Source organism: Zootermopsis nevadensis, unplaced genomic scaffold, assembly GCF_977971745.1.
Source record: "Zootermopsis nevadensis isolate Lab colony 2312 unplaced genomic scaffold, Znev_1.0 Znev_ptg000019l, whole genome shotgun sequence".
Taxonomy (NCBI): domain Eukaryota; kingdom Metazoa; phylum Arthropoda; class Insecta; order Blattodea; family Termopsidae; genus Zootermopsis; species Zootermopsis nevadensis.
The window spans coordinates 4943110-4970369 of NW_028259151.1; the positions used below are offsets into that span (position 1 = coordinate 4943110).

Sequence of the window (27260 nt, forward strand, 5' to 3'; positions counted from 1 at the left end):
TGCTTACCAGTCGTACACACAATTGTCATTCCTTCCTATTTTATGTGATCGTAGAATGTGTTAAGTTTGCGACGTTTAAGATTTTAAGAGCGAAGACATTACTGGGGCAAAAATTTTTGAAGGCCTTTCGAAACCCCAGATACAAAAAAATAGTGCGCTGTTTGGTAATTTTAGTAATGGTTTCTAATTAATGAGCAAATTAGGGTGTACCGCGGGTGAAAATATGTTGTGGAACACTGCTCTTCGACAATGCGATTTGCAGGTAGAACGTGTATGGTTGACACAAGAAATGCATAAAAGAATTCATTAAGATAACCTGAAGGGAAGAGATCACTTGGAGGACAGCTGTAGACATATAGGTCGCGCGAGAAGTGCTGGCACTTGCGCAAAGGACTGATTTTGGTCGTATGAGATGGACCCGTCCGAAGCACGCGCTAGAGGGGTGTCAGCTTCAGTTGGTTTGTAGCTCTAGCTGTGTTTAGATCGGTGTGTCACCGCAGCTGCGTCTGTGCGACCCCCACTACTACTACTGAACTCCCCGCTCTCGGCTTACACATCGCGCATTTAGGTGTCACCACTACTCGCGCGACCTCTACCCATCCTATGGAGCCCGTTAGACAAATCTCTTCATTATCAATTGGCCTCGGAGTGTCTTTTTATCGAGACGTTAGGCGTATTCGAAGTGACAACACCAGAACATTGCCACAAACCATATGCAGGCCTACATGTTGTGATTGCGTCTGCTGAACCTGCACAGCACTGGAGTTGCCATCTTCAGGGTTGAATATATAATGGATAATTTTGTAAGCTTTATTTGTATAGGGCAGGCCTGTCGTGCCTGTACATCTAAACATCTGTTCTGATCCTCACATTCGGGAAGAGCTCAATTTTAAAACGTGTGTGGTATTTCCTAAGGTTCCTCGAATGTTCTACGTATGGCTTTCCAGTTACATTCATTACAATAATTCATGTTATTATCAAGTTATTATTGCACACGTGTTTTATGAGCTGCTAAAACGACTTATGTCTTGTAAAATAATTTTAACGCCAAAATAACTAAGACTTAGTTTTAATCGGTGGGCCGGCTCTGTGTATGAACCTTATGCACGCGGTCTGTTATGATTACACCGACTCATCCACTCATTTACTCTCTCACAGACTGGATAAAACTAAGTATTTTGAATTTTTGTTGTGTGAATTGATTTGGTTAAAGTGTGTGGCTTCAACAAAGCAGAGAACAAGGAGTGTCATCTCATTTACATAAATCCAATAGTTTCTTCTAGTACTTAGGAGAAACATAGATCTCTGTAGTGTAAAACTGTGATTATGGGATCTGTTTTAGGAAAATGACATTTGCCAGCGTATAATAAATATAATTTATTAATAGTGGCCTTAGGGTCACATTTTAATGAAGTTTATCTTGACCGATTTCCATTGAGTAGAATTGTAATCTTTCAGCTGTTGTCTGCCCTGCATTTATATGGAGTAATGCTGTCTCCGTCGGTGATCTTCAGCCGGGGTTACATGAAGTCTTCCCACGAGGTACGCGAACATTTTATGCCATTAATTGAGATGAAAAGCCAGCCCCAGGCATCTCACTAAAGTTATTGAATTAAATTGTTAAATTCATTTGTAATTTTAATTTTAACAACTGTCTTGCTTATTGTATGCAGTAACAAGTGTTTCCTATTGCCTTTGACTGGCTGATTCCTATAGTGATACATGTAAATTCGGACTTGATTAAAGTTAATTTATTTTTATAATGGCACCATAAGAGAGAAATATCGCGCAGGAGTGTTTCGTTAGAAATTAATGGTAATTATAATGATATGATTACGTATTTATTGCCATATTAACAAGAATCTTCATCAATTACTACTGCGAAGATATAATTACGTAATTATTAGTTTTTGGACAAATTTGTGAAGTTCTTCTATATCTGGTGAATTTAAAAGTTAGTGTTGTGTCATATATAACTAGATAGCCAAATTGCTTTGGGTGGGACACGCGGAGTTAGTACTAACTTTAATGGTGATTTTATTGGGTAATTTTTTTTTGGAGAGTTTGCCAGTGGCAAAGAATCTATGACAGGCAAACGTAAATATGTAAATTCAAAAACAAATTAATTCAACTTTGAACTAAAACAAATGGTAATTGTTTTGCCAATAATCCCCAAAGATCTGTATACACCATTTTCAATGTTGGAGCACATAGCTGAATGTCCATGTCTCGGTGCATTGCTAACGCTGAAGGTTTTTACCTTGTAGATATACGAATAATAGCGGTGTCTATATTGGAATGAAAATTTTAATGTTAATATTAATCATAAATGAAGCATCGAGATGTATTTTTCTGGATTAGTGTCCCATAAATTAAAGATTAAATATTAATTACGTAAAATATCAAACTAAGAAGTCGATGATTGTGATTATAATATTGGTGGTGGTGGTGTTTATAATGATGGTAATGATAATGACAGTAATTATGCGAAGTGTTAATAATTATGTTTATAAAGTACACAAATGTTCAACTATTGGAGATGGTGTAACAGTCAAATTGGTATCATCCTAAGAACTTGGCGTGATTCTCAGCTGTTTCGTTTATTTTTTCCCCACCCGAACGGAAAACGTCAAAATTCTGCCTAACCATCGGTTGGATTATACCGAGGCATTTCATCTTGTTTATAATTCACGGTTAAAAGATTCCATCGTATTTGGAATTTGGTTGCAGAAATCACTGCAGGTGAGCAGATCGTAAGTATGTATTTTTTTTTAAAAAAAAAACTTGCAATATATTTACATCCTGCCGTTCTTGAACGTTATATGAGGCCCTCGTTGCTGTTCAGTCCGTGAGTTGAATACATTCTAAACGTAGTTTGTATTGCAAAAAAATAATATTGGAATGCGGATTCTTATTTATTAAATTATTAAATATCAGTGGATTGAATACTAGTGTTGGCTGGGTAGATACTCTTTGAGTTTTGTAGGCTGAATTCGACAGCCCCTACCGAAATATGTCAGCTTTTCCTAATATAACCCCGCCTATTTCCTCACGAATGTCACCAGCTCTGGTCTTTTGACCTTTCTATCCTCGACGTTGGAGAAGTAGTTCACTTTAGAGATGGACACACCCACAGGGCGTGATTCCATTTACTTCCGATGATGGGGTGAGGATGAGCATGATGCTAGCAGAGTGTACCTGCACATCCTAACCCTTGCTTCGATCCTTGCATTAAAGAAGATTTGGATTCATGTACGGGCTTCTATAAAGTTACTGGGATTTTCTTCGTATGACTTTCGGATTAAATTATTTTTTCTTCAATCCAAGTTGTTACGATTAGCTTGTTGACAGTTGTTTAAATTGAGATGTTATTCCAAAGTAATAATGTTCATGTTTATTAAAAAGTGTTGTACAGATTATCGAAATAAGGAGGATTGAACGCTTTGAAGAATTTTAAGGTCTCTGAAAACATATGCTGAGGACAATATTTGGGTCTTAAGGGTTAGAAATAACAGATGGGTTGAAAAACTACATAATGAGGAGGCTCTTCACCGCATATTATTATGGCGATAAAATTAAGATGATGATTTGGCTGGGCGATGAGATACAAACCTGTATATAAAACCTTAATCGGGAAATCTAAAGCGAGGAGACCATTTGGTAGACAAGGGCGAAAATGTGAGGATAATATTAAAGTAGATCTTATAGATGATGCGAAGATGTGAACTGGTTTCTTCTGACTGAGGATAGGGACCAATGACGGATTTTTGGGAACGTGGTGATGAACCTTTGCTTCATAATACGCGGGGGGAGGGGGGGGGGTTTCTTGACTATCTGATTTACGGTCTAAAGAAGGACTGTTTGTCTATATATTTAGGGACTTTCGTGACACTTTTCAGATTTAATTTTGACAAAAACTGACAAATAATGATGAATAAAATTATAATGGGCTCTACCAGTGGCGTTTATGAGATAGGAAATGTTGTAAAACTTGTAGAAATTGAATGGGTTATTTCTGGGAAGAGACAGTCGTTCTCAGTTGTAACAGCAGTGCCTGAGGGTTATTGCAGTAATACTTTAATGTATATTGTTCCTTTAAGTGCGCTATATTTCGTACTTCCTTCGCAGTATGCTCTTCTCAGCGAACAAAACAATTCTTTGAAGCTGTGCTTGGCAAAAGAAAGAACTATCGCCCTTTTTGCTCTATAAATCGCCCATTCATCATCTCTTTGCGATTTAAGAAATGGATGACTTTACGGCGAATAATTGATGGCTTGTCTTAGGGGGTTCGATAAGTGAGTCCAGTGATTAAAGTTCGGACATGACCTTAAACTCAGAGATAGTTTTAATCTAAGCCATTGGTGCTGATACCCTCTGGGGCATGAAAATAAACTAAATATTAACCCATTTTCTAAACTTTTTAGCAGAAAATAATGTTATATTAATATGTTATGGCTACACTATCAGTATCATAAAACGTAATTGCTGTCTGCACTCTTAACGGCCTTTAGAAATGCAGAACAGTTCTTCTCCAAAAGACCATGAGCCTGACATCTCTCTGAAGGATTTTTGTAATCGGTATAAGAAGGTCGAGGGGTTTCACTGATTTTGAACCTTTAACTGACACATATCTATAATTTTTTAAGTTTAAAATGTATCGGAAGATACTAAATGTTTCGTGTGCATTAAATTTTGAATCCTGCGTTCGTGTGGGGTGTAATTTTTATTTAATGTTTCTTTTCACGTTAATGGTTAAATGTTTGCGGGAATAGTGAATTAACGTATTAAGTAATTAACAACATTGTTTAACTGTAAACATAGTATTTTCCCTTCATTGTTAGTCTGATTTTATAGTAGTCGTCGCTAAATTTCATACATCAAAGCCCCGTTCGCTCGATTCTGAATCACCAGCGCAGCTCTGCTACGCGGTGAGTTCTGAGCTGTATTTCGCCTGGGCTTTGCTGTTCGTGTTGGAACGTTGCACGATTTTTTGTTACCTTGACGTATGCACCTGTTTACTAAGAAGTTTAATTTTACGTTGCGTTGTTATGAACAGGTGCCTTTTAGAGTTTTTGTAAAACACGAAATAATAATGGGTATGATTCTTACATGTAAAGGGAAGCTTGATATCTCATAACGTTTCAGAGTGGATTTAAGGCCATTATATTACAAGAGTCTGTGAAAATTGTACAAAGTAAGATTCTGTATCATGCCTGGCAGACCTAACTCTTTCAACGGATTCGATAAGTTTTGGAAGTTCCTTGGGCCCTGTTTATTTTGCGGTCTTTGCACTAAATGCAGGTATCGAACTGAAGATCAGTAGACTGTGTCCGTCCGTCCACATGTTTCAGCTGCGAAAATTCTAGACACTTCGGTTAATTAATATTACGCGTTTTCATTAAAATTAACAGTAAAATCAAATCTTCATTTGTATGTCAACTATAAAGCTCTACTTTATAAATGAACGTCACATATAACTTTTAGCGTGTTTTTTTTAAAAAAACTTATCATAGAAAACATTGATACATGATACAAAATGTATGCCTGGATCTCTGGATTTAATTAAACACTACAGAATTTATTCAACGCAGTTTTGGTCTGGTGAATTAACAAAGATTAACTAAATTTGACTGTGTCGTGTGGGATATGTGTAGAACGATTGGGTTCGCGGCTTTTGGTTTATATCTGCAATGAAAAGGACATTAATTTTTAAAGTACGTGTAGATTCTATTTCAGTTGACACGTTCTCAGTTTTGTATCTGTTGCCATCGGGAGAAGTAGTATTGAAAAGTACAAACTGAAACAACAATTAACACGACATGTTCCGATCTGCTAATAATTTAATTATTTTCTGCTAAATACCGCACCTTCTAATAGAAAACAGTCTAGAGCGTAGAACGGATCAGTCAGGTGAATAAATCATCCGTAACTTTGTGTAATGACGAATCCCAGTATGATGTCTTTTCAAATAATTTGGTAACACACCCATTCATTGTATTGAACTTAAGTTTTTATTCTGTATTACTTCCACTGTCAAGGAGGTACAGACACAGAATAAAATCTGATTAACATTATTCCACTCCACTGAAGACAAGACAAACGACCGTGAGATGATATTAGCAACGCCTTTGTCCTCCATATCTTTGAAATGGCCTTGCGTCGATTCGAAGACAGGAAAACCAATTAAACCTTGAAGCGTTACCAGAAGCGCCTCTTTTGAACGCCATTAGCTTGTTAAAAGACACGATCCTGATTACAACATTCCGCGAGACAGAGATTCTCTGTCTAGGTGATACTGAGGAAGCAAAGGTTGTCGTAAGAATCTCCTGAGGCTTTGAATTAAAGATTTTCTACTCAGTTAAAACAGGGAGAGAAAATTCTGTCGCAGATATCAAGAGACTATAAATAAGAAATGTTCTGATTAGTGTAAAACTGGCGGATCAGTGGTTGTACAAAATCTCCTGAGATTTAGAACTTGGCTTTGTTAAGAGCAGTGCTACTTTTCAGTTCAGGTAAAACTTGTTGACATATTCTCTTATTTTAATCTGCTTTATTTTCGGTGTACGCATGTCTGTGGATTCAGGTTGAACGTTTTCAGCTACTAACATTGATCCACGTATTTAAGTATAATCAGTGGCATAATGGATTGATTACGTTCGGTGAACTTTTAAGGGACTGTTTCTTTGTAGGGCTAGGACACAGGAATCTTCTGGAAGGACGAGGAATGTACCAAAATATGTTGTGATCTTCTGGGTTGTGATGTTGTGTATTCTTGGAGGTTGTTACCAGCATTTTGTTGGAGCATTCTAGGGTAGAAGTATACTTCTATCCTGGATGTGTAGGAATTGTGTTTCTTCAAAACTGGATAGACGAAATTGTGTTACAACGCAGAAAAGGGCAATTTGAACCCTCAAATATCGTATTGAAATTATAATTACTGGTGCTCTCGCTGGGAGCCAAATCGGCTTCGTCCATATTACAAGCCACAAGCGTAACCGCTGAACTAACCAGCATGGTATATTGTAATTTTCGTCTGTCGCCTGTTATTGATCCAAGGTTCTTGTCTTCTTGGTGTGTGCACAGTGGAACTCTTACTGCAGCACATTACAAGAACAGTGTTACGTTTAAAAATGCCTACCGTGGACAGATTTGCATCGGAACACTACACATATCGCGGTATTTACAATTGCGTGCAGTGAAATAGCCCATTAAATCCTTACACGATTAATGCATTTCAAGGCAGCTCGCACTATTCTGTTGCTGTATGCTGAAAGTGCCCGTTTTAACTACCACCACCTTGTGTTTGCACGTTACAACACCTCACAGTCTCCATGGCCCCATATACCAAACATTACATGCACTGTAAATGGTACATACTCGGGGGTATACGCAAAATAAATAGCTTAATTGAATAAAATTTTTCTTGGATATTATCCATCGTCTAGTAAATATAAAACGTAAAACGACGTTTCGGAGATGGGACTCTATCTCCGCCTTCAGGTTCCTACTCAGTTGGGCCCACTAGATAGAGCTAATCCCTATCTCCGGACAAAGTAAAAAGTGAAAGTCCCAGAATAAAAAGGCATAATCACACCATCCATCCGTGGGACGTAAAAGAATAGTATGTAGAAATCAAAATTCATAAGCAAGATAAAGCCAAAAAACAAAAACTCACAAAAGGTGGGAATAAATACACATGAATATCAGCTCGAAACTCGATGCCCAACTTGGATTTCTTCAGAGATTACAGGAATCCAAATAGGAGATAAATCCAAGCTAGGCTGGCTGATAGGATTGGCAAGTAGTGCCATGTGTGCCGCCTCCTTGTATTTTCTGTAGATGGTATTGGGCTCTGTTAATAATACCCTGGCTCCATCCCAACAGACATGATGATCTTATATTTACTAGACGATGGATAATATCCAAGAAAAATTTTATTCAATTGACTCTTCACCATCGTCAAGAAGTTTTAGATTTGATATAAATAGCTTAAGTCTAAGAGCCACATAAGCTACTGCTCTCTGCAGTGACTTAACGGAACATTCCTTCTTAGCGAATGGACGTGGATTCAAAATATGTTTATCAGCGAAATTTTACGGCAGGGGATATATAAAAGTTAATGTTACACACGTAATTAGCGATTTGAAACTAATTCACATCTGTTGCATATAAGTATGTGCGCATTTATTTTGTAGATGACGTCTCTCGCTTTATGTACTCCGTCCGCTTCATTCCACTCCGCGTTCTAGTGCAGACGCAACTATGCGCTACCGAATTCTGAAGGCTTCCTGTTCGAATCTCATCTGATGTACCCCACTATTTATTGTGATTTATTTCATTTTCACCAAGGTAAATACAAAAGGTAGTGACTGAAGTATGTTATGATCAGCTTCCTGTCTCATTCAAAGCTACGTATGGACCTGTAACACCGGAAACGTCATTAAACGACATTAGATCCGTGCATTCGATACATTGTTTCTTTTCATACAAAAATGAAAATTGATACGTATGTTATATCGGTTACAACTTTCTGTTTTCTGGGTTGTTGTTGATGATGGAGGCAGCAGAAACCTCTGAAACGACGGTAAACTTCTACCATACTAAATGGCGCAAAACCCAGAAGACACAGCCAACTTTCCACGTATTGGAATGCACAGTTTGAAATACAAAGTCTCGCCTTTTTTCAGATAAGACACTGCTTTATTCTTAGCATGAAAATGTGATTCCCATAGCGTCTTAGGAATTTGATTGATCGAGTGCGTATGTAACAGGATTTCCGCAAAGTTATTGTTTTCTTTTTAGTTATTATAAAAAGTGATAGTTACGTGACGTGGAAATAAGAATGGTCCATCACAGTTGCCTGTTGCATTCACTTGTGTAACGGTGGTGGAACATTTGGCGCTCGAGGTACACGACAGAACTTCTGGAACTCCATTTAATATGCGCTTTCAGCAAGTTGCTATACACGTGAATATGATTCGAGTAATTTGGTCTGTAACCCAGTCTTTTTCGAAATGAACTAGAAGGAGGATTTGAAGTAAGAAGGAACATTGTAGTTCTTACAGATCACCAATTGTTCTTAGGACAGCTTAAACCTCTTGGAATACGTACACCAGGGAGACAAATTGTTTTGTTTATTATTGCTTTATTCAACGACGGTTTTAGTTAATAACATCACATAGACTTAAATAGAAGCAGTAAACACCTCTGAAACGTCGGTTAATTTCTACGAGTCTACAATACAGAACATCCCAGAATCCTTCATAATCGCTGCCGTGAGAATCTGAAATCTCACAAGACGAAGAATATGGACGAATGATATTAAGAATATCTTCAGCCGATACAAACAAATTTTCTGCATCCAATCCTCGCAGAACAGTTTTGAAGTTTTAACCTCGGTTACATACTGAGCCCCATTCTCTCAGTGTTCCACTCACGTGTAGTAATTTTGCGTGTTTTTATACCTGCAGACTCACTTACAGTCTCGCATTTATCACCTTTTAACTTTCTGCCCTCGTCTGAAAATGTTTCAATTCTTTCTCAAGTTCAGTCTGACATGTATATGCATGTTTTGAGTGTATCACGTGTCAGGTTAAGAATTCTGAAAGTGAATTTCACCCAGGCGCAGATCGTTTCTCAAAGGCTTATGGCCCTCTGCGACCACACACACGCCAATCACAGTGACGTAGATCTTGGTTGCTGTAACAGTGGGATCGTAGGTTCGTATTCCACTCGAGACCTGTTCGTATGTCCGTCTTTCTGTGTTGTGATGTCCCGCGTGGCGCCTCCGAACTTATACCATGTGTAAAACGATTTTATTTATTTATTGTTCTGTCTGACGACAGGTCCATATGAACAGGATCCTTCCATCCTTTTCTCGGACTGGGACCTGTTCATATACGTTCTTGGCAGATGATCCAGAAGTGGTTTGCCATTGCCTTCTTCTGTGTGTGAATGGAGTAATTGTTGGGATGCCACGGAGAAACCGAGGAAGCCCCCGGAGGAAAACTCCGTGATGCCTAGACCACGGCCTTGCCCAACACATGTTATAAATTTGGGCACCGCCAGGAATCGAACCCGAGACCCCAGGATTACAAGGCCAGCGTTCTAATCGCTAGACCACCGTGGCGGTGAATTAAAACAGGCCACAGGGCCTAATCCGATTTTCTCTCACATGCACCCGCCAACATTCCGCTGCTATTTTCCTGTAAACAGTTTCTCCTTCAGACATGCCATCTTCAAGTCGAAATTCCAATAACATTTAGCCTAACTGATATAAAGAAAGAGGAATTTTATGTCACGGTGTAAAGAACCTATTTACCGTCTCGTATTCTTTGTTATATGGCGCAGTAAAAGTTTCAGCGTGTTTCAAAAGTGCATTATTGTTTGCTGCGGCATTGAATCAGTGGGAGTCATTAAAGGCCACGAGACATGATGGATTACCAAACTCTTCCACAGTTCCTTGTTCGTCTCTGTTTATTCTGTAGTTATGTTTCGAATTCAGTTCGGTCTTTTCTTCTTAACGCTACTGTGAAGTTCGAAAGTGTTTCTTTTTGCGTCCGTCAAAATGTTGCATTGTGGATTAATTGAAAAGAAAGCAATGACAATTAATTTAATTTTATCTATATATTAAATCTTGTCCGTCTAATCACAATAAATTCTTATTACATATTAAAATATTACAATAATTAACATTTAAAATATTAAATGATGTTCTTTATCGAAATATTCAATTTACATTAGACCATCATTTTTCATGTTGTAATGTAATGTAAATCGAATATTTCGATAAAGAACATCATTTAATATTTTAAATATTTTAAATGTTAATTATTGTAATATTTTAATATTTAATAAGAATTTATTGATCCAGAAGTGGTTTGCCATTGCCTTCTTCTGTGTGTGAATGGAGTAATTGTTGGGATGCCACGGAGAAACCGGGGAAGCCCACGGAGGAAAACTCCGTGTTGCCTAGACCACCCCCTTGCCCAACACAAGTTATAAATTCGGGCACCGCCGGGAATCGAACCCGAGACCCCAGGATTACAAGGCCAGCGTTCTACCCGCTAGACCACCGTGGCTTCTCGTATTGCATGTACCAGCTTAAAATACCTTTTTTCATTGTACTTTGTATTTTGTCCTTACTCTACTGCTTGTAAGTTAATAATTCTCCTATATTTTCTGTCGTCTGTGTACACATATTCTCACATTCCTTTGCGTACTGGTAACAATTTCGTCAGTGGGTTTTGTTGAACTTGAAGTGCTTTTGACTGGAGGATTTCTGCTACAGTAGGTTCGTTTTCACTATCTGTAGCCCTATTTTAGACTTCTGGGACAAAAGAGCTAGTTGTTATATTTTATCCTCGGCGTGAGTGTTTGAGATCGCTGCACCGCAATGGTTTGAGGAACTTTTGCGTGCCAGTGGTAGCTGAGACTTGAAATTGCCACATTATGCAGCATTAGAGAGATTTTGGGTGGTGGGTGAGAATAATCGATATTGGGGCTGTGAACGACGTGAAGCTTCGGCAAGTTGATAAGTACAAACCATTTACAAAATTGTTGAACCTTCAGATGCACTAATAAGATGTAATATAAAGATAAAAATTGAGTAGGCCTAATGGTTTTTCAGGGAACGAAGCTAGCGAGATATCGAATAATTATTAAAGATAAAATTATTCAGCAAGTAAGTTTTGAAGAATTGCCGGTCATATTAGGAAGATAGTTTTTGGAAACAAAAGATAAATAAGGTTAATTATAATAACAATACTACAGGGAAAACAATGTGGAAAAATAAAGAGGGTCACGATGTTAAAATTTTGTAAGGTTATGTCGTTTCTAAGTTTGTTTATTGTAAGAAGGTGAATCTCGAATAACGCCTGATATGGGGGAGGGGGGGGGGGTTAGACTTTATGTAGCCAAGTGAAATGGGATATCTTAGAAGTGTGGCAGGATGTGGAAGAACAGATACGAAAGTAAGTGAAGACAGAGAAGAATTAAATGTTTCTTATTTTAATTAAAAGTGAAATCGGTAGACCACGTTAATACCGAAATTGGTTGTGAAATAAAAATCTAATGGGAAGACAGATATCGGATGTCCTAAGAATGGGTAATGCGTAAAGTATGGAAAAAGAGAATATACAATTTTTGTGTTTATTTCTCAAGTCAGTCGCCATCTTGACTTACTATTTACATTCATGTAGATTTTCACATTTTCACTAACGTATTATTTTTGCTTAAAATATTCAGTTATAAGTTTACTAAAAATAATTACAGTCAAATAGTTTTACTATTATTGTAAGTAAATACTAATATTTTGGTATATTGTTACCTTTTCTGAAAATAATGTATCAATGTCCGCGAAATATGTCTGTCTTCACTCGTATCCATGTGTTGTCTAAATATTACATATGTCGTAGTGTAATACGTAGAATTTATATTAAATGTAAGTTTTGTTAATAAATTCTTTTTATGCCATCAGCCCTGATGATGGGGACAAATAATTCCTGAAACTGCGTGATTGTTAGCCATCTGACATAAAATTATAGCCTGAGAATATTTTATTATGTTATTAACCTTGAATTCTTTAGATTAAACATTCTGTTATCACAGAAATTAATACATTATAAACGATACTCTTCGAATATATCTACTTTAAGTTTGGTCCATTTTGCGTTACCTTCGATTAAATTAGTTGCGAAAATTCCCCCTCTGAAGTATTTCCTTGTCTCATTCTTTTGGTATTTTATTTGCTACCGGTTGAATCCCAGTGTACATTGCGCGTTAGGGGCTTGGGCCATTAAGTTGTAACGAAACAAACGAAGTTGCTCTCCCGTGTCACGGTCTGTTCCATCAAACGCGCTGGATCGGAACATTAGCAGCATCTAATGAACCGATTCCATTGCTACTCCTGCCTAGTTCCTATTCTGAAATTTTGAACGGAAATGTACCCAGAGTGTTGATGTTTGACAAGATGTGTGCCAGTTAAGTATAATATTTACTTTACTATTGTAAATTGCATATCAGATTAGGATACATAAAACTGCATTGAGATGAGGGCAACCCAACGACAGTCACCCACGAAGATACAAAAATTAAATGAGAACGAGCTCCACCCCCGTGTAATAGACCTTACAACCTCACTTTTGACACTTGAGTAAAATCACCCTGGTTGAAGATGGATGTCTTCTGGATTATCCTTGCTGCCTTCATCATCAGGATGATGATACAGGCAGCAAGGACCTCTGAAACGTCGGTAATCTTCTACCACACTACACGACGTAACAACCCTGAAGATGTCGGATTACAGTGTTCATCAAGCGACAAAACAGCTGAAATTACGGTCTCTGCCAATTTCAAGGCAGCACATCTCTGCGCGAAGGGGTTCGTGTTTAGTTGTTAGGGTTGCATTTTGAATGGAACATCATTTACATTTAGAAGACTTAGAGGCCCAGGGCTCCCCCCCCCCCCCAAATAAAAAAAGATTTATAAGTAAAAACAAATAGGCAGTGAAGTGCAGAAGGAGTAGACATACTGTCGTCATTTTTTGAAGCAATATATACATATATATTTTTTATTTATGAGGACTCTTATTAATATGGATGGAATCACAGAGATTGGTTGAGCTGGCTGATGCGGTAGATTTTAAAAGCTTTGTATTTTAAAGGTGGTACTTACCGAAGGCATCTATTTCTTGAAAGGATTCAGTATGTCTTTGAATTCCACAGTTAATGTATGAAAAGGTTTCTCTACAGAAGCAATATGGAGGGTTCTTTAAGAATTCAGAATAGCTTATGAGATTTCGTTATTCACTTTATAGTGATTGGTTGTTTTTACTCAGAAATTACCCTACAACTCGAGCAGATTTTAGTACGTGGCTGCGGACGGAATAGAGGTTTAGGGTTTTCAGTTGCGTTCTGTGGTATTCTGCACTTGTTAAAAATGTTACGAACTCAGTGTATATATATATATATATATATTTGTTGTTGCAAAAGTTGGGTTCCAGGATTACGTACATAAATGTGTCTGCACAATCAGAGACAGTTTTATTTATTTAGTGTTCTGTCTGACGACAGGTCCATATGAACAGGATCCTTCCATCCTTTTCTCGGACTGGGACCTGTTCATATACATTCTTGGCAGATGATCCAGAAGTGGTTTGCCATTGCCTTCTTCTGTGTGTGAATGGAGTAACTGTTGGGATGCCACGGAGAAACCGGGGAATCCCCCGGAGGAAAACTCCGTGATGCCTAGACCACGGCCTTGCCCAACACAAGTTATAAATTCGGGCACCGCCGGGAATCGAACCCCGAGACCCCAGGATTACAAGGCTAGCGTTCTAACCGCTAGACCACCGTGGCTCTCAGAGACAGTTATTATGTAAATAACACGTGATTTTAAGATGTATCGATTAATCATTCTTCTGTTATCAGTTAATCATGACAGTCGTCACTTGAGACACAATTCATCTCTTATGCTGTATCATTGTCGTCTTCCTCAGTACGGTTTGGGGTCGGACGCCGTTATCCGCAATCTTTACATGTGCACAGAGTATGCTGCAATGTTATTTGTACCAGTGAATTAATATGGTGTTTATTTGTATCTACGATGTTCGTAGATCATAACTACAGCATGACGTCAAATATGTTAAACTTTTAGTTGCACCAACGTGAGTATTGAGCAAAGGGAGTTTTGACTGAGTTCGAAACTTGTGATTTACGGCACATAAGGAGTATGGGGCTGTATCAGAACAACGAAACTTTATTATCTTAGTCGAAATCCCGAAGGAATTTGATAACTTACGAAGCAATAAGAGAAGAAATGAAGAGGAAATACATTCTCCTCACTACCTCGAGCTTTGTCTGCCCTAAAGTCATATCATATTTCGTGGGGGATTACCATATCAGAGAGACAGGTTCGTGGTTCATTGTGTACGCTTGGAAATGTAGGCTTACGGACTGTTTGTATCCTCTGATTAGAGGATTTGGTGGGGCGATTTAAATCTGCAGGAGGCTTGTGGACAGAATCCTTCTGCTGCCCTTGTACATCCCTGATTGTATTTGTTTTGTAAGCTTATGGTAAATCCCTCCCAGCTCTAGTGTATATTATGTACCGACGACCAGGGGTTAATTTGAAATTTAAATTCGTGTGTATTTGTTTATAAATAATAAACCACGGTGGAACTGGAATATATTTTTTTACTGGTTGTGGTATTAAAATATCCCATTCTATTCGTTTAACAGTATTAGAAAAGAGCTTGTCTGTTTTCTTTTTATTCATTCAAAATATGATAGCTTTTAGTTAAAATAGAAATGTAACTTGTTGCTTTTAGTACTGTGTATGAAAATATTATGTAACGTGGACTTTGGAGAATCGAAATTTAAAAATATATTTTCAAAATACATTTCTTATCCGTGTAATATTTGGATATACTATGACGTGCCTCCCATATTTCACCCAGTTAATTTAGGCCCTTGTGTTAAAATGAGATCTAAACGTGAAATGAATAAATTAGAACGCGGATGACAGAAGAAATAAGTTTTAAACCATTGCATGCAATTACGTGCACACAACAGTCTGTGTTCTGCGTGCCCTAGTGTTATCTTCAGTTTCAAATGCGGAACACATGAAAAAGTTTTATTTACATCAGATGCCTCACGCAGCCTGCGTACATTCTTTATAATACTGTGTTCATGAAATGTCTTGTTATTAGCGTCAGTATATGACAGTAACTATCGCCGTGAACAGCTGTATAGTGTAATGAACGGCAAATCGAGCTTGTTCGTCTGTTTATGGGCGCTTGGCTCGAATCGTAACAAACAGGGTGTGTTCTCTTGGGCAGAGGAACAAAGTTTTACTGATTATTTGACGATTTATGCATTTATTGAAAATATATTTAGTAAACAATCAGGGGCAGCCGACAAGGGGTGACTAACTTGTAGTAATACCATTTAGAAAGTCAGTTGGTTATCTGAATAATCTAGAGTACTATTCTATTTTCTCACGCGGATACCACTGAAATAGTAGACCTATATAACCAGTTGAAGCTTCCTACCACCATATTTTTCATATTTGCAATCCTGTCTCAGTATATTCTTTGTATTGGACTGCAAGTCAGCCTTTCGAGAGGGAATCTCAAGCAGACCTGCCAGCCCTGATGTGTTAGAACTTGACTGACAATAGAGGTTCAACGTATCAGATATATTCTTGCGTGTATAATGCACACTTTCTACGCAGATTCGTGGAAAGTGAGCATATTTTTGTATTTTATTCGTTTCTTTATCTCTCCCCAGGACCTAAACCGTACGTGGCATAGAGCTGAAAATATAACGCAAGATTTATTATTATAAAAATGGCAGAAAATATTGTAATATGGAAGGAATATATTAAAACGGATCCTTTTAAATGTGGTGTGAGGATGTGGACTGAGTTCATGTGGTAGGTTCCAATGAATTGTCTGTTCTGAACACGGTAATGAACCTCTATTTCTTGACTAGCTCCTCTAGAAAGGCTTTGTCCTTGAAGTTAGTGAATTTATTCGTGAGAGATTATAGAAGGAGGGTTTTGACGGCGATGCAGTCAACCTACTTAGGACTTAATTTGGGAATACAAGATACAACATGTTTAAATGTAAGATGCCATGTGTAATATCTAGTGGTCTCACAGACTGAACACACGCGTGACATTACTCATGGAAAAATTCAAGGGAGAATGTGACTTTGTCATTTATCTCCAATTACACACGTGTTTTATGCCTGGGACAGACGAATCATTGCATCGGAAATAAACAAAACGTTTGTGGGTAATGAACATACTGGACCACACGTAACTGTCAATCAGTTACTGTTCGCCTGTTGACAGAATCGATTTGCCTCAGACGTATGAGAGAGTGCGTCGTTGAAACTTCATGAACAGACCTATTTGTACACGTTTGAACGTGCTTGCTGTACATTAAAACTCGCCGCCAGTTTATTCAATCAGATTATTTACCATAGCGTTAACCATTTAGAGCTCAGTACAAGCTATACGTGCCACCTGTTTTAACATTCAGTAACTATTTATTCCCACAGGGTGTGTTTAGGGGTATCTTGTGATTCTTACAGTAAACAATGATTATTATCACTATCGACTGTTTTCATTTTATAATGGAGACGCGTTTGTTTTCTTTGAGGTAGAAACTGGATTTGAATATTGAATACGGACTGCATGCTGTATACGACAGCTGAAGGGTTTGGCTCTTCTAACTGCGTTCTTTTCCGGTCCTGTTATCGGTTATCATGTGGTATATCTCAGCCTTTTCAATTGGTGATGTAACACGCCATGCCCAATGTCTGTCACACCCTTTCCGATCTATTCATCATGAGCTGTCATCTTACCATGTGTAGTGTTTTACGTAATTTCTTGTGTCGTTGGCGGACCATACACAGAGGAAACTATTTGTATGAAATCCGTAATAAGTTTCTTGTAAACAGTTTTTTTTACCGATCAACACACAGGAGAATCTACCTTCGTTCAGTCTACATTACGTCATCAAACAAGGAGAAAGTTTTATTCTACCTGTCATGGTCACGTCAACGAAGAACCCTGTGAATATACCACGCGGTGTTGGCATATTGGTGAATAATCGAACGTAGATTAAATATTTCGGTCTTTCTACAGGATGAGTCGATCCTTTTTTTATGGTTTCGTGTGTAGAGTTGACGAAAATGAACTGACATCAGTTCAGAGGAGAGGCTTAAATTGTATGGGACACGTTCTTTGCCCGTTGTTCATGATGTCAGTATACAACACAAACATCCACTGCAGTGTTCCTGCAAGGCTAAGTTAGTAGGAAACCATTTGGATAAGTTCTTTCTTACATTTGCTTAACAGTCGTTTCGTGTGACTCTGTGTGTGATCTGCAATTTAGAATGGAAGCTTTTTACGTTTTGGCCATAATTTTCAGTCGTATGAAACCAATTTCATGTAACTGGTCTCCCTTGTGTGCCCCCCAGTTTTTATCGAGAAACACTTTGTGCGCAGTCTAAGGTCGATCTCATTTACGATTATGCATTTTTGTGGCCACGCTCAGCTCTTATAGCGGCATTACAAATCCGTTCTAAGATTGATCTACAAAGGTCCACATGAAAATAAATTTTATTTTGAGATAGAAATAAAACATTTATCCGATTTGTGTTGAAGATCCCTTAAGATGGGTTGTCTCTAAGTAATGCTGAGGTTAAAAATGCATGCCTCCGTGTATCTTCACGGCATGATGCTTAAGTGAGAAATTTTTACATGAATTACAAATTTGTGCATTAATTCTGTATGTTAAAACATCATCTTCATCTTGGTTGTGCATGCCTTTTATATTTATACGTGGTAAGTAGCTGAGACTTATAAGGTGTTGAATTATATGATGATTAACAAATCATGAATTGGAAAAGGTATGAAACGAAACGGTTGTGGCCTAATTTAAGATATTATCAAATTTACCTGAAGGATTGTGGTAAATCAGCAATTCTTTAGTTAAGATAGTCGGCATCTGAACCGAGATTTGAACCAGAGACCTTCCGAATACGAAGGAATACTGACATCCTCTACAGCGCGACTTTGGGTTATTCATGTGGATTGCGCTTAATATTCGTTCAACCATCGTTTCAGTAATTTATACCATAACCACATTGGTGTTTAGTCGTTTTTGGTTCATTTAATTTCGCCTTAACTTTCCTGGGATTTGATCCGTGCGGAGTGAACTTTTTGATTTTTTGTCGAAAGTTGCTTTCCATATCGTAATGACCAGTTCAGAATTTCAAGTAGTTCAAACTTTGAAGCTCGCCTAAGATTTGCGTGGGAAAATACATTGAATTTCTCATCGCTCTGAAATTCGTATTATATAAACGTAATCTGATCTAGAAACTCTTTTATAATTTTTAAGTGGTCCTCCCTTCGATAAGCTGTTTACATAAACTGACAGCGGTGTGTGCCTTTGTATTTAGTCAGTGTGCTGTGCTGATACTCTTGTCTGATATCTTTATTGTGACAGCTATAGTGCGGTGGCTTCATATGGTAATATAACGTAGCGGTGATGTTTTGTTCGAACGTTTCATTTAAGGGTAAGTAATGAGTCCTGTCTGCACAATGTTAATTAAGCCATAGTAAGACGCAATAATATAAAAAACTACAAACTTCACAGTCAGATAATTTGGTGGTACACATGTACTTATATGTTTTCTATAACTGCTGTTTTTTCATAGTAATATAAATTTTTTTTATAAAAGACTGATCTAGTCAAAAGTCAGTCTTTCAGAAGTATATTAAACACAAAACGTTTTTCAAAATTATAATAGTTTTTCAAATAAAAATATATTTTTTAATATTTTACTCCATAGAAAGTCAGCAGATCCAGAAAACAATGACCTACATTTGTACCAAATTTAATGATTGTAGAGTATATAGGAGAAAAATATACCGTAATATAACATGTTACTCAGTAATTTTCTTAAACTTTGTAATTAGTGGGATATATAACTGATTTTCCTCCATTAATCTTTCAGTATCAATTATAGTTTCTCTTGCTACGATTCGCGTGCATCTATATAAGTTTTCGTCAGTCGGCAAAGACGCGTCCTGGTTCTTGATTTGACATTAGCAGTAAAATGTCACATACAGTTTCTCATAGCGATAAGTACTGCCAAATATTGACGACAGTAAGAAACCTTGGTTTTTGTTATCAGCAGTTGCCCCCCCCCCCCCCCCCCGATATAAGACCAACGCCAAAAGGTGCCTGTTTTATCGGATTCTGCGTTTCTTAATCTAAAATCAGAAGACTTTAATTATATCTTACTGTAGGCCAACATTTTCCCAAGGTGAAAAATACACTACTCTTTATGAATATCCCAAACCACGTACGACGGTGAGTCCGAAGATGGCTGTTTTGTGGGTTGTAGCTCCGTTTGGTCTGGTAGAAGTTTCCCGGCGTTGTCCTTGTTCCTTCCATCAACAGGGCGATGGCTCGTCTTCGGTCCCAAACCAAGACCGTCACACTTTCACTTTATTCCACGTTTTGTAAGAAGTATGTTCTTCCATGGCAGCCTTTTTCTTCATGAGTATCTCGATAGTAGGCCGTACATTTCATGCCTTGATTGATGATCGTATTGCAGGAACGGAGAGTGGGGTAACGCGTGCTAGGCCATAGCAAGGCCGTCCACTCTGGCAGCATTAAATTCCAAACACTGGCCTCAGGCGGCAAGTAGCAGGTGGACGTAGCTGCTGTCGAATTAATAATACATTACCGCTGTGTTTGTAACACATCAGCTTGTGTACACAGAGACCTTCATCTCCTTATTATACTAATATTATCTACCTCCATTAGCAGATACGTGCATGACTGTGACCTTCTCAATAGTAATTGTTAGACTGTGTGCAGTTCATTCTATCGTTGTGTGTGAAGTTTGCTGGAGACGTTTCGGCAGTCTTGCATTAGATTTAGTCAAATACTTGGCCCTCTTTAATTGTTACGTGTTCTTTACGCTCGGGCGTGTTTTTCTGTCACCAATATTTTGGGAAATAGGCTACCCACATGAGCCTAGGTCATTGTTGGAGAACCTCGTTGCAACATTGTTAACCGAGGCTATTGTTGGAACACTTGAAGTAATGTGAATCTGATAATTATTGGCTCACATTGTTGAAGCGATCTCAGTTCACTTTGCAACAATTACGTTGGAGAACATTGTTGTATTTGTAATTTCCTTAGTTTTATCTTCGTACAAAAACTCCCGTGATGTGGCGTGAAGAATCCTTTGGAATTTCAACGTACTCCAAAGAGGACCTCCTTCAGATTTTGTATGCAAAGTGTTACTTTTGCAAAATTCGTTTATAAGTAATTTCGCATTGTAACGAATTCGTTCTTGATGTAGTGGGAGACATATTTACCGTGCACAGAATCAAACTCCGTTCTGTTAGTTTCTGTACTGAGGACGCTTGGGTGTCTGACATTTGAAGTAAGCCGAGAAAATATTCCTCAGGATTCTTGTTAAACTGTACCAAAACAACATTGCTATTTTCCCTGCTACCTTTCTTCCGGTATACCATTTTGTTTTCATCAACACTTGACACACCCTTCCACAGTGCTGTGCCATTTTCACTATACTCTGTGGCCTAAACAAGGATTTCTCTTTTCTCTTAAGAATTTAGAACCAACTCCTCTGTACGGTTATGTCGGTTCTGTGGTGTTCCCTGTGTTGGAAGTGGCCTGCCTTTTAAGAACTGCCATGTTTATTTTAGAAGGAACGAACGGTGTGTGTGAAGTCGAGCACTCGAGCCTTAATCCCAGTGCGACAATACATTCATTCATTGTACTTTCCCCACCGACAACGGAATGCTTTCTTTGTTCTGCCTTAATAAATAAAATTTTAATGAAGATAAATGCTCCCTTCATAGTAATTAGGCCATGCTGAGTTTTAAATTGTCTTAGTTTAGAGTCTTTCGAGGTCATGTTTTTATTACAGCATTCTTCCAAGAAAATAATTAAAATAATTGAAAGAATTCTAATGAAAACTGAAAACTCTTGAATTTGTACATTCGTGAGTACCTGCATGTATCGTAAGTATATCGTGAATGTAAGTTTGGTACTGCCAACCGAAAAGAGCTGATTCTTTCTAAAAAAAACGTGTTTCGTAAGCATATTATCTTCGTGTGTCTGTCCACTCATATTTCAGTATTTAGGCTGTAATACTTGACTGTATCGATTGACATACATTTCTAATTGATAAGTATTGAATACAGAAAAATGTTACCTTATCGCGAGGAATGAGATGAATAATTTATGAATTACACAATGAGAGGTAGGGACTATAACAACTACATAATACCATACTAAAATTATTAAATACGTATTCAATTGATAGGTTGGTTCGTCATTAAAATATTGAATGTTTCAGTAGTGTACTCGTACTTATAATGTGGACAAAAATGCCACGAAAAATTGTATCTTTCAGCATTGTATCTTTCTGGCCTTGTAATCCTGGGGGTCTCGGGTTCGATTCCCGGCGGTGCCCGAATTTATAACTTGTGTTGGGCAAGGCCGTGGTCTAGGCAACACGGAGTTTTCCTCCGGGGGCTTCCCCGGTTTCTCTTCTCCGTGGCATCCCAACAATTACTCCATTCACACACAGAAGAAGGCAATGGCAAACCACTTCTGGATCATCTGCCAAGAACGTATATGAACAGGTCCCAGTCCGAGAAAAGGATGGAAGGATCCTGTTCATATGGACCTGTCGTCAGACAGAACACTAATAATAATAATAAGTGAAAAATATGCCTATTCATTCGTCGAGAACAATCTCTGAGCGGGTTTGATTTGATTAACCATCATAGTTTGGATCAATAAATTAGGACAGTCTACAAAAACCCACTTTAAATTAGCGTTGATAATTAACATACAAAAGGTATTACAAAGTAGTAAGGATGTAATTAAAATTCTAAATGTGGGTTACCAGTAACAAATTACAGATGCTGATATATTGAGTACATTTAAGATGTTAATAAAATAGTATTTGTATTGTATTAAATGGTTGTAGATTAGTACAGTTACTTGGGGAAAGGTGTCTAAATGGATTTAATGAAAAGATGGTGTTTTTGACTACGAAGAAATGCCCCACCATCTCCAATATAGGCTCCAATAAATCCAGTCTTCGTTGGTTCACGCCGATTTGAGTGTCAGGCATGGGGAACCTTTTTAAGTGGCCTCGGGCCGGATCTAGCTTTCTCATCGTGGCTTCAAGTCGTGATGTTACGTATGAAACCAGTTATTACAAGTAGTTTAAAAAAGCGCGTATTAAACTGTGAAACCTTGCGGGAGCCGTTTAAAAATTTAAAAACTGACGGTTGGCCAGTTATTGTTTCTGGAACGTATGTACGCAACACGAAACACACGGCTGGCTGTAAAATGCTCGCTTGGTGCTGAATGTTAGCTAGTTCGGAGTTTCGTTATACCACCTAATTTTCAGGAAGGTTCTTTGCATACTTTACACACACATAAGCACAACGCAACGCGTATATTATTTGATTCATGCGCTACACTAGCTGGTTTCTTGAGCTCGGAATTGATTGGAAGATAGAAAGCAAGATAGAGGAATGGGATTTTAAATTACGCTGTCTTTCGCATTTATTAACCACATTCGCCTTCTATGGGCGACTTCTAAGGTTTTGTCTGTGATGGGAGTGTTGAATTGTAAATGTATGAGTTGATAAGCAGTCTACAGGTTTTTACTTGTTTCCTTATGGATGCAGCACATCCCATGGAAATCAAATAATTAAATGTAACTTAAAACGAATTGTCTATGAAGTATATTTAAGAGGAGATGGTAATCCTGTTTTTAGCCGTGTAAATCCGTTTCTTCCGGTTAACATCTTCAGTTTGACGGATGGGGTTTGATACTTGGCAGAAGCAGAACTGTTCTATTCACCACGTAGTCCTCACTGGCTTAAGCTCTTATTCTGTCTTGAACATGTGAAGCTTCATATTCGTGTTGGACAGTCTGCCAGTCTTCGCTTTACGAAATTTCGCTCATACGAACATCTATAATAAAGAGCAAATACTACACTTGTTTCGTCATCCGAAATCTTCCAAAGAAAATAATACACGTATATAACATATATGTAGCCTGAGGGGAAGAGACCGCTGGGGAGACCTAGACGTAGATGGGAGGATAATGTCGGGTGGGATCTATGGGAGATAGGAGTCGAGGGAGACTGGATTTTGCTGGCCCAGGACAGGGTCCGGTGGAGGGATTTGGTTAATTCGGTGATGAACCTTCGGGTTCCGTAAGCCATCTAGTTAGTTAACATATACGTTGTAACGAAAACGCTAACAAATCAGGCAACTTGGCCCAGCCAGTGAGTAAAACCGTGGGAGGTAGATGAATCAGTTGTCCTTACGCTCTGCTGTGGTTAGCGTCCAAAGATTCCGCTGTTTTTTAAACAGTTTTATGACTTGCACTATTTAATCACGGCTGATAAGAGAAAAATTTCTACAAATGGCGATGTTGTTTATAGGACGTATTTCTGTTAAAATTATTTTATAGCATATGCAATATTCTCTTACCGTTGCGTTAATGTTTCGTTTTAGGTAGTAAAATTGTTTTTCATTGTTATTTTTCATTCCGAAACGTAAGTTCCTATTAAAACATTAGCTTATGGGATACAGCGACTCGCTTTACAAACTCTCTCCAGGAGCGTAAATGTTCCTAAGAGCGGGGACTGTCTGTAGTTCGCTGCCTGAGATATATTTCATAAACAAGACGTTTCGTGACTCTTCAATTAATGTACAGACTTGACACAAACGAATACTTTTTTACGTAACGATGTTATAACAAATCGACTGCACGAATAGTTATACGAAATACCATGTAGTCATTACATATTCGTTATTATAAATGTATAGGTGCATTGGACGTAGAACTGTGTCGATTAAGCTGTATCGATGCACGTGTCATTTGCCTGGAAGGGACTGATAGAACATAGTATAGAATTACTTCATTGACAGGGTATAATGTTGAGCGGTTTGGTCCGCCTGGGTTGAATTTTATCGCTGTTATCATCAGCTGTCGGACATTGTGCCTTCACCAAAGTGATAACCGGTCATTGGTGACCTGGTTTTGAAATGACTGCACAATGAATAATTTTAAGTGTAAAACGTCCAGTGACAGAGACGAGCTCTATCTAAGGGATCCAACAGAGTAGGTACCTCTCACCTGAAGACGGAGACAGAACCAGTCTCCGAAACGTCGTGATTTTAAAGAACAGACGATGGAAAAAGTCCTGACAATGAATAATTTTAAGTGTAAAACGTCCAGTGACAGAGACTAGCTCTATCTAAGGGATCCAACAGAGTAGGTACCTCTCACCTGAAGACGGAGACAGAACCAGTCTCCGAAACGTCGTGATTTTAAAGAACAGACGATGGAAAAAGTCCTGACAATGAATAATTTTAAGTGTAAAACGTCCAGTGACAGAGACGAGCTCTATCTAAGGGATCCAACAGAGTAGGTACCTCTCACCTGAAGACGGAGACAGAACCAGTCTCCGAAACGTCGTGATTTTAAAGAACAGACGATGGAAAAAGTCCTGACAATGAATAATTTTAAGTGTAAAACGTCCAGTGACAGAGACGAGCTCTATCTAAGGGATCCAACAGAGTAGGTACCTCTCACCTGAAGACGGAGACAGAACCAGTCTCCGAAACGTCGTGATTTTAAAGAACAGACGATGGAAAAAGTCCTGACAATGAATAATTTTAAATGTAAAACGTCCAGTGACAGAGACTAGCTCTATCTAAGGGATCCAACAGAGTAGGTACCTCTCACCTGAAGACGAAGACGGAACCAGCCTCCGAAACGTCGTGGTTTTAAAGAACAGACAATGGAAAAAGTCCTGACAGTGAATAATTTTAAATGACTGTATCTCCTCAACTGCTTTCAACGTTAAAAATGCATGGATTGTTACCTCCGGTCTAATGCTATGTATTTTAGACAGGAGTTTTTAATTTTTGATTTACCTGAGTTGTGAATGGAATTTTGAAACCCCTTATAGAAGTATAAATCTATCATGAAGTGTCCTTATATTCTTGTAGATTTACTGCCGAAGCAAGAGGTACACACAGTCGTTTTGAACCTTGTCACATGTGACTGATAGGATTGGTTTACATTAAAGTGGACGATGCATTGCTGGTTCTCACTGCAGGTATTATTTTTTAATCTAAAGCCAACATGGGTCGATCGGCGTTGTAATCGACATGTGTTACGTCATGCGCTGGACAAAATACTGCCGTAATGTATTGAGTTTGTGTCCTGGCAACTACAGTCTCGACACCTGCAAACAGAAAACACAAACTTTCCTTATCTTTTATTTCACGTTACATAATTTCATCTGTTGATGGAGCGTCACGAACTAGCCTGATTGTTAAACTTTATTAATTTTCGTGGCTTTAGCGGTGTGCACCTGGTATTGGTTGGGAAACCTGAGGGGAAGACGCCGTTGGGGAGACCTAGACGTAGATGGGAGGATAATCTCAGACGGGATCTATGGGAGATAGGAGTTGAAGGAGACTGGATTTTGCTGGCCCAGGACAGGGTCCGGTGGGGGGCTTTGGTTAATTCGGTGATGAACCTTCGGGTTCGGTAAGCCATCTAGTTAGTTAGTTAGTTAGTTAGTTAGTTAGTTTTTTATCTGTTGTTTCTTTCTGTTTCTCCTTCTCGTTTCTTCTTTAAACGTTTTAGATGCTTAGAGATCACCGCGTTCTCTGCAAAGGTAAATTACTTCTTACTGTTCCATTCTATCTCAAATAGTTGGCACGTTTTCAGATTTTCCCAGAAGGGCGAGCCGGCAAAGCCTGGGAACTCTCCGACAAAATGATCCATGTGGCTCATAATTTTTCTCCTTACTCCTGCTATTTTATTATCCATTGTTACTGTCTCCACTCCCCCCAGAGTTGATTATATCCTCAGGTGATCGATCAGCAAACCTCTCAGCCTCTTAAGGGAAGGCGATGGTTGAAGGGGTAAAGCAAGTTATAATTGTCAGGTGTGTGGCCCGTATTGAAATTCCCGATATTGAATCCGTTTCGGGTCAAAATTGAAACCAAATAGCCTATTGTAGTAGCTTCCAGGATATAAAATAGTTCTCCGATCGATTTTACGTTCAAGATCGCTGTTTTCTGGGATGTTGCGCCATGTAGTCTGGTAGAAATTTACCGACGTTTTATAAATGCTTACTGTTTCCATCATCATAGCAACAGTTAAATATTCAACGCTATAAACAGAGCTCACATTGAAATAACACAACGAAAATAAACAAAAAATCACATTTGGAAGTCACTGTTTTTATATTAGTAAATGTTTCAGTATATAGACTAATTCTTTGTCTTGTGGACTAAGTGTCTATCTCGCGGACAGGTGTCAAGCAAGATTTATGATAATTTTTTGTTGTAAGTGGCGTTTATTCGCGCCGTGACTGCGTAAGCGAGACTTCTACGTGATGACGTCCTTGTAATCTACGAAATGTGTCATTGTGAACGTCAGCTGCTTCCGTTACACAGTGATTTTGCTTGTACTCCGACGTGCAAATGTAGCGTGTTCTTATGCGATAGTTGATAAGTGTGTAATTTATTCTTTTCATTATCTTTAGCAATTTCTTTGCCGAAATCTGGCCAGATTTGTTAGAATGACAGTTTGAGCCTTGCTTAGTAATGTTATCTTTCACGTGCACAGTTATCTAAATTATTG

At 38.3% G+C, this 27260-nt stretch overlaps 1 protein-coding gene across 24 annotated transcripts in view; it reads left to right on the forward strand.

The window, feature by feature from the left end:
- Rbfox1 (RNA-binding Fox protein 1) overlaps window positions 1-27260 on the forward strand; it is a 351925-nt gene that overhangs the window by 164461 nt on the left and 160204 nt on the right. For 16 of the 24 annotated variants that reach the window (XM_087351496.1, XM_087351495.1, XM_087351493.1 and 13 more), the window contains one exon: window positions 1459-1542. The exons of 3 other annotated variants lie outside the window; for them this stretch is intronic. In XM_087351496.1, coding sequence (XP_087207622.1) covers window positions 1489-1542 — 54 coding nt within the window. In that variant the 5' untranslated portion in view covers window positions 1459-1488. Of the gene's footprint in view, window positions 1-776; window positions 804-1458; window positions 1543-27260 lie in introns of those variants that run through there. 5 more of the 24 variants (XM_087351512.1, XM_087351504.1, XM_087351505.1 and 2 more) reach the window with 1 other exon arrangement.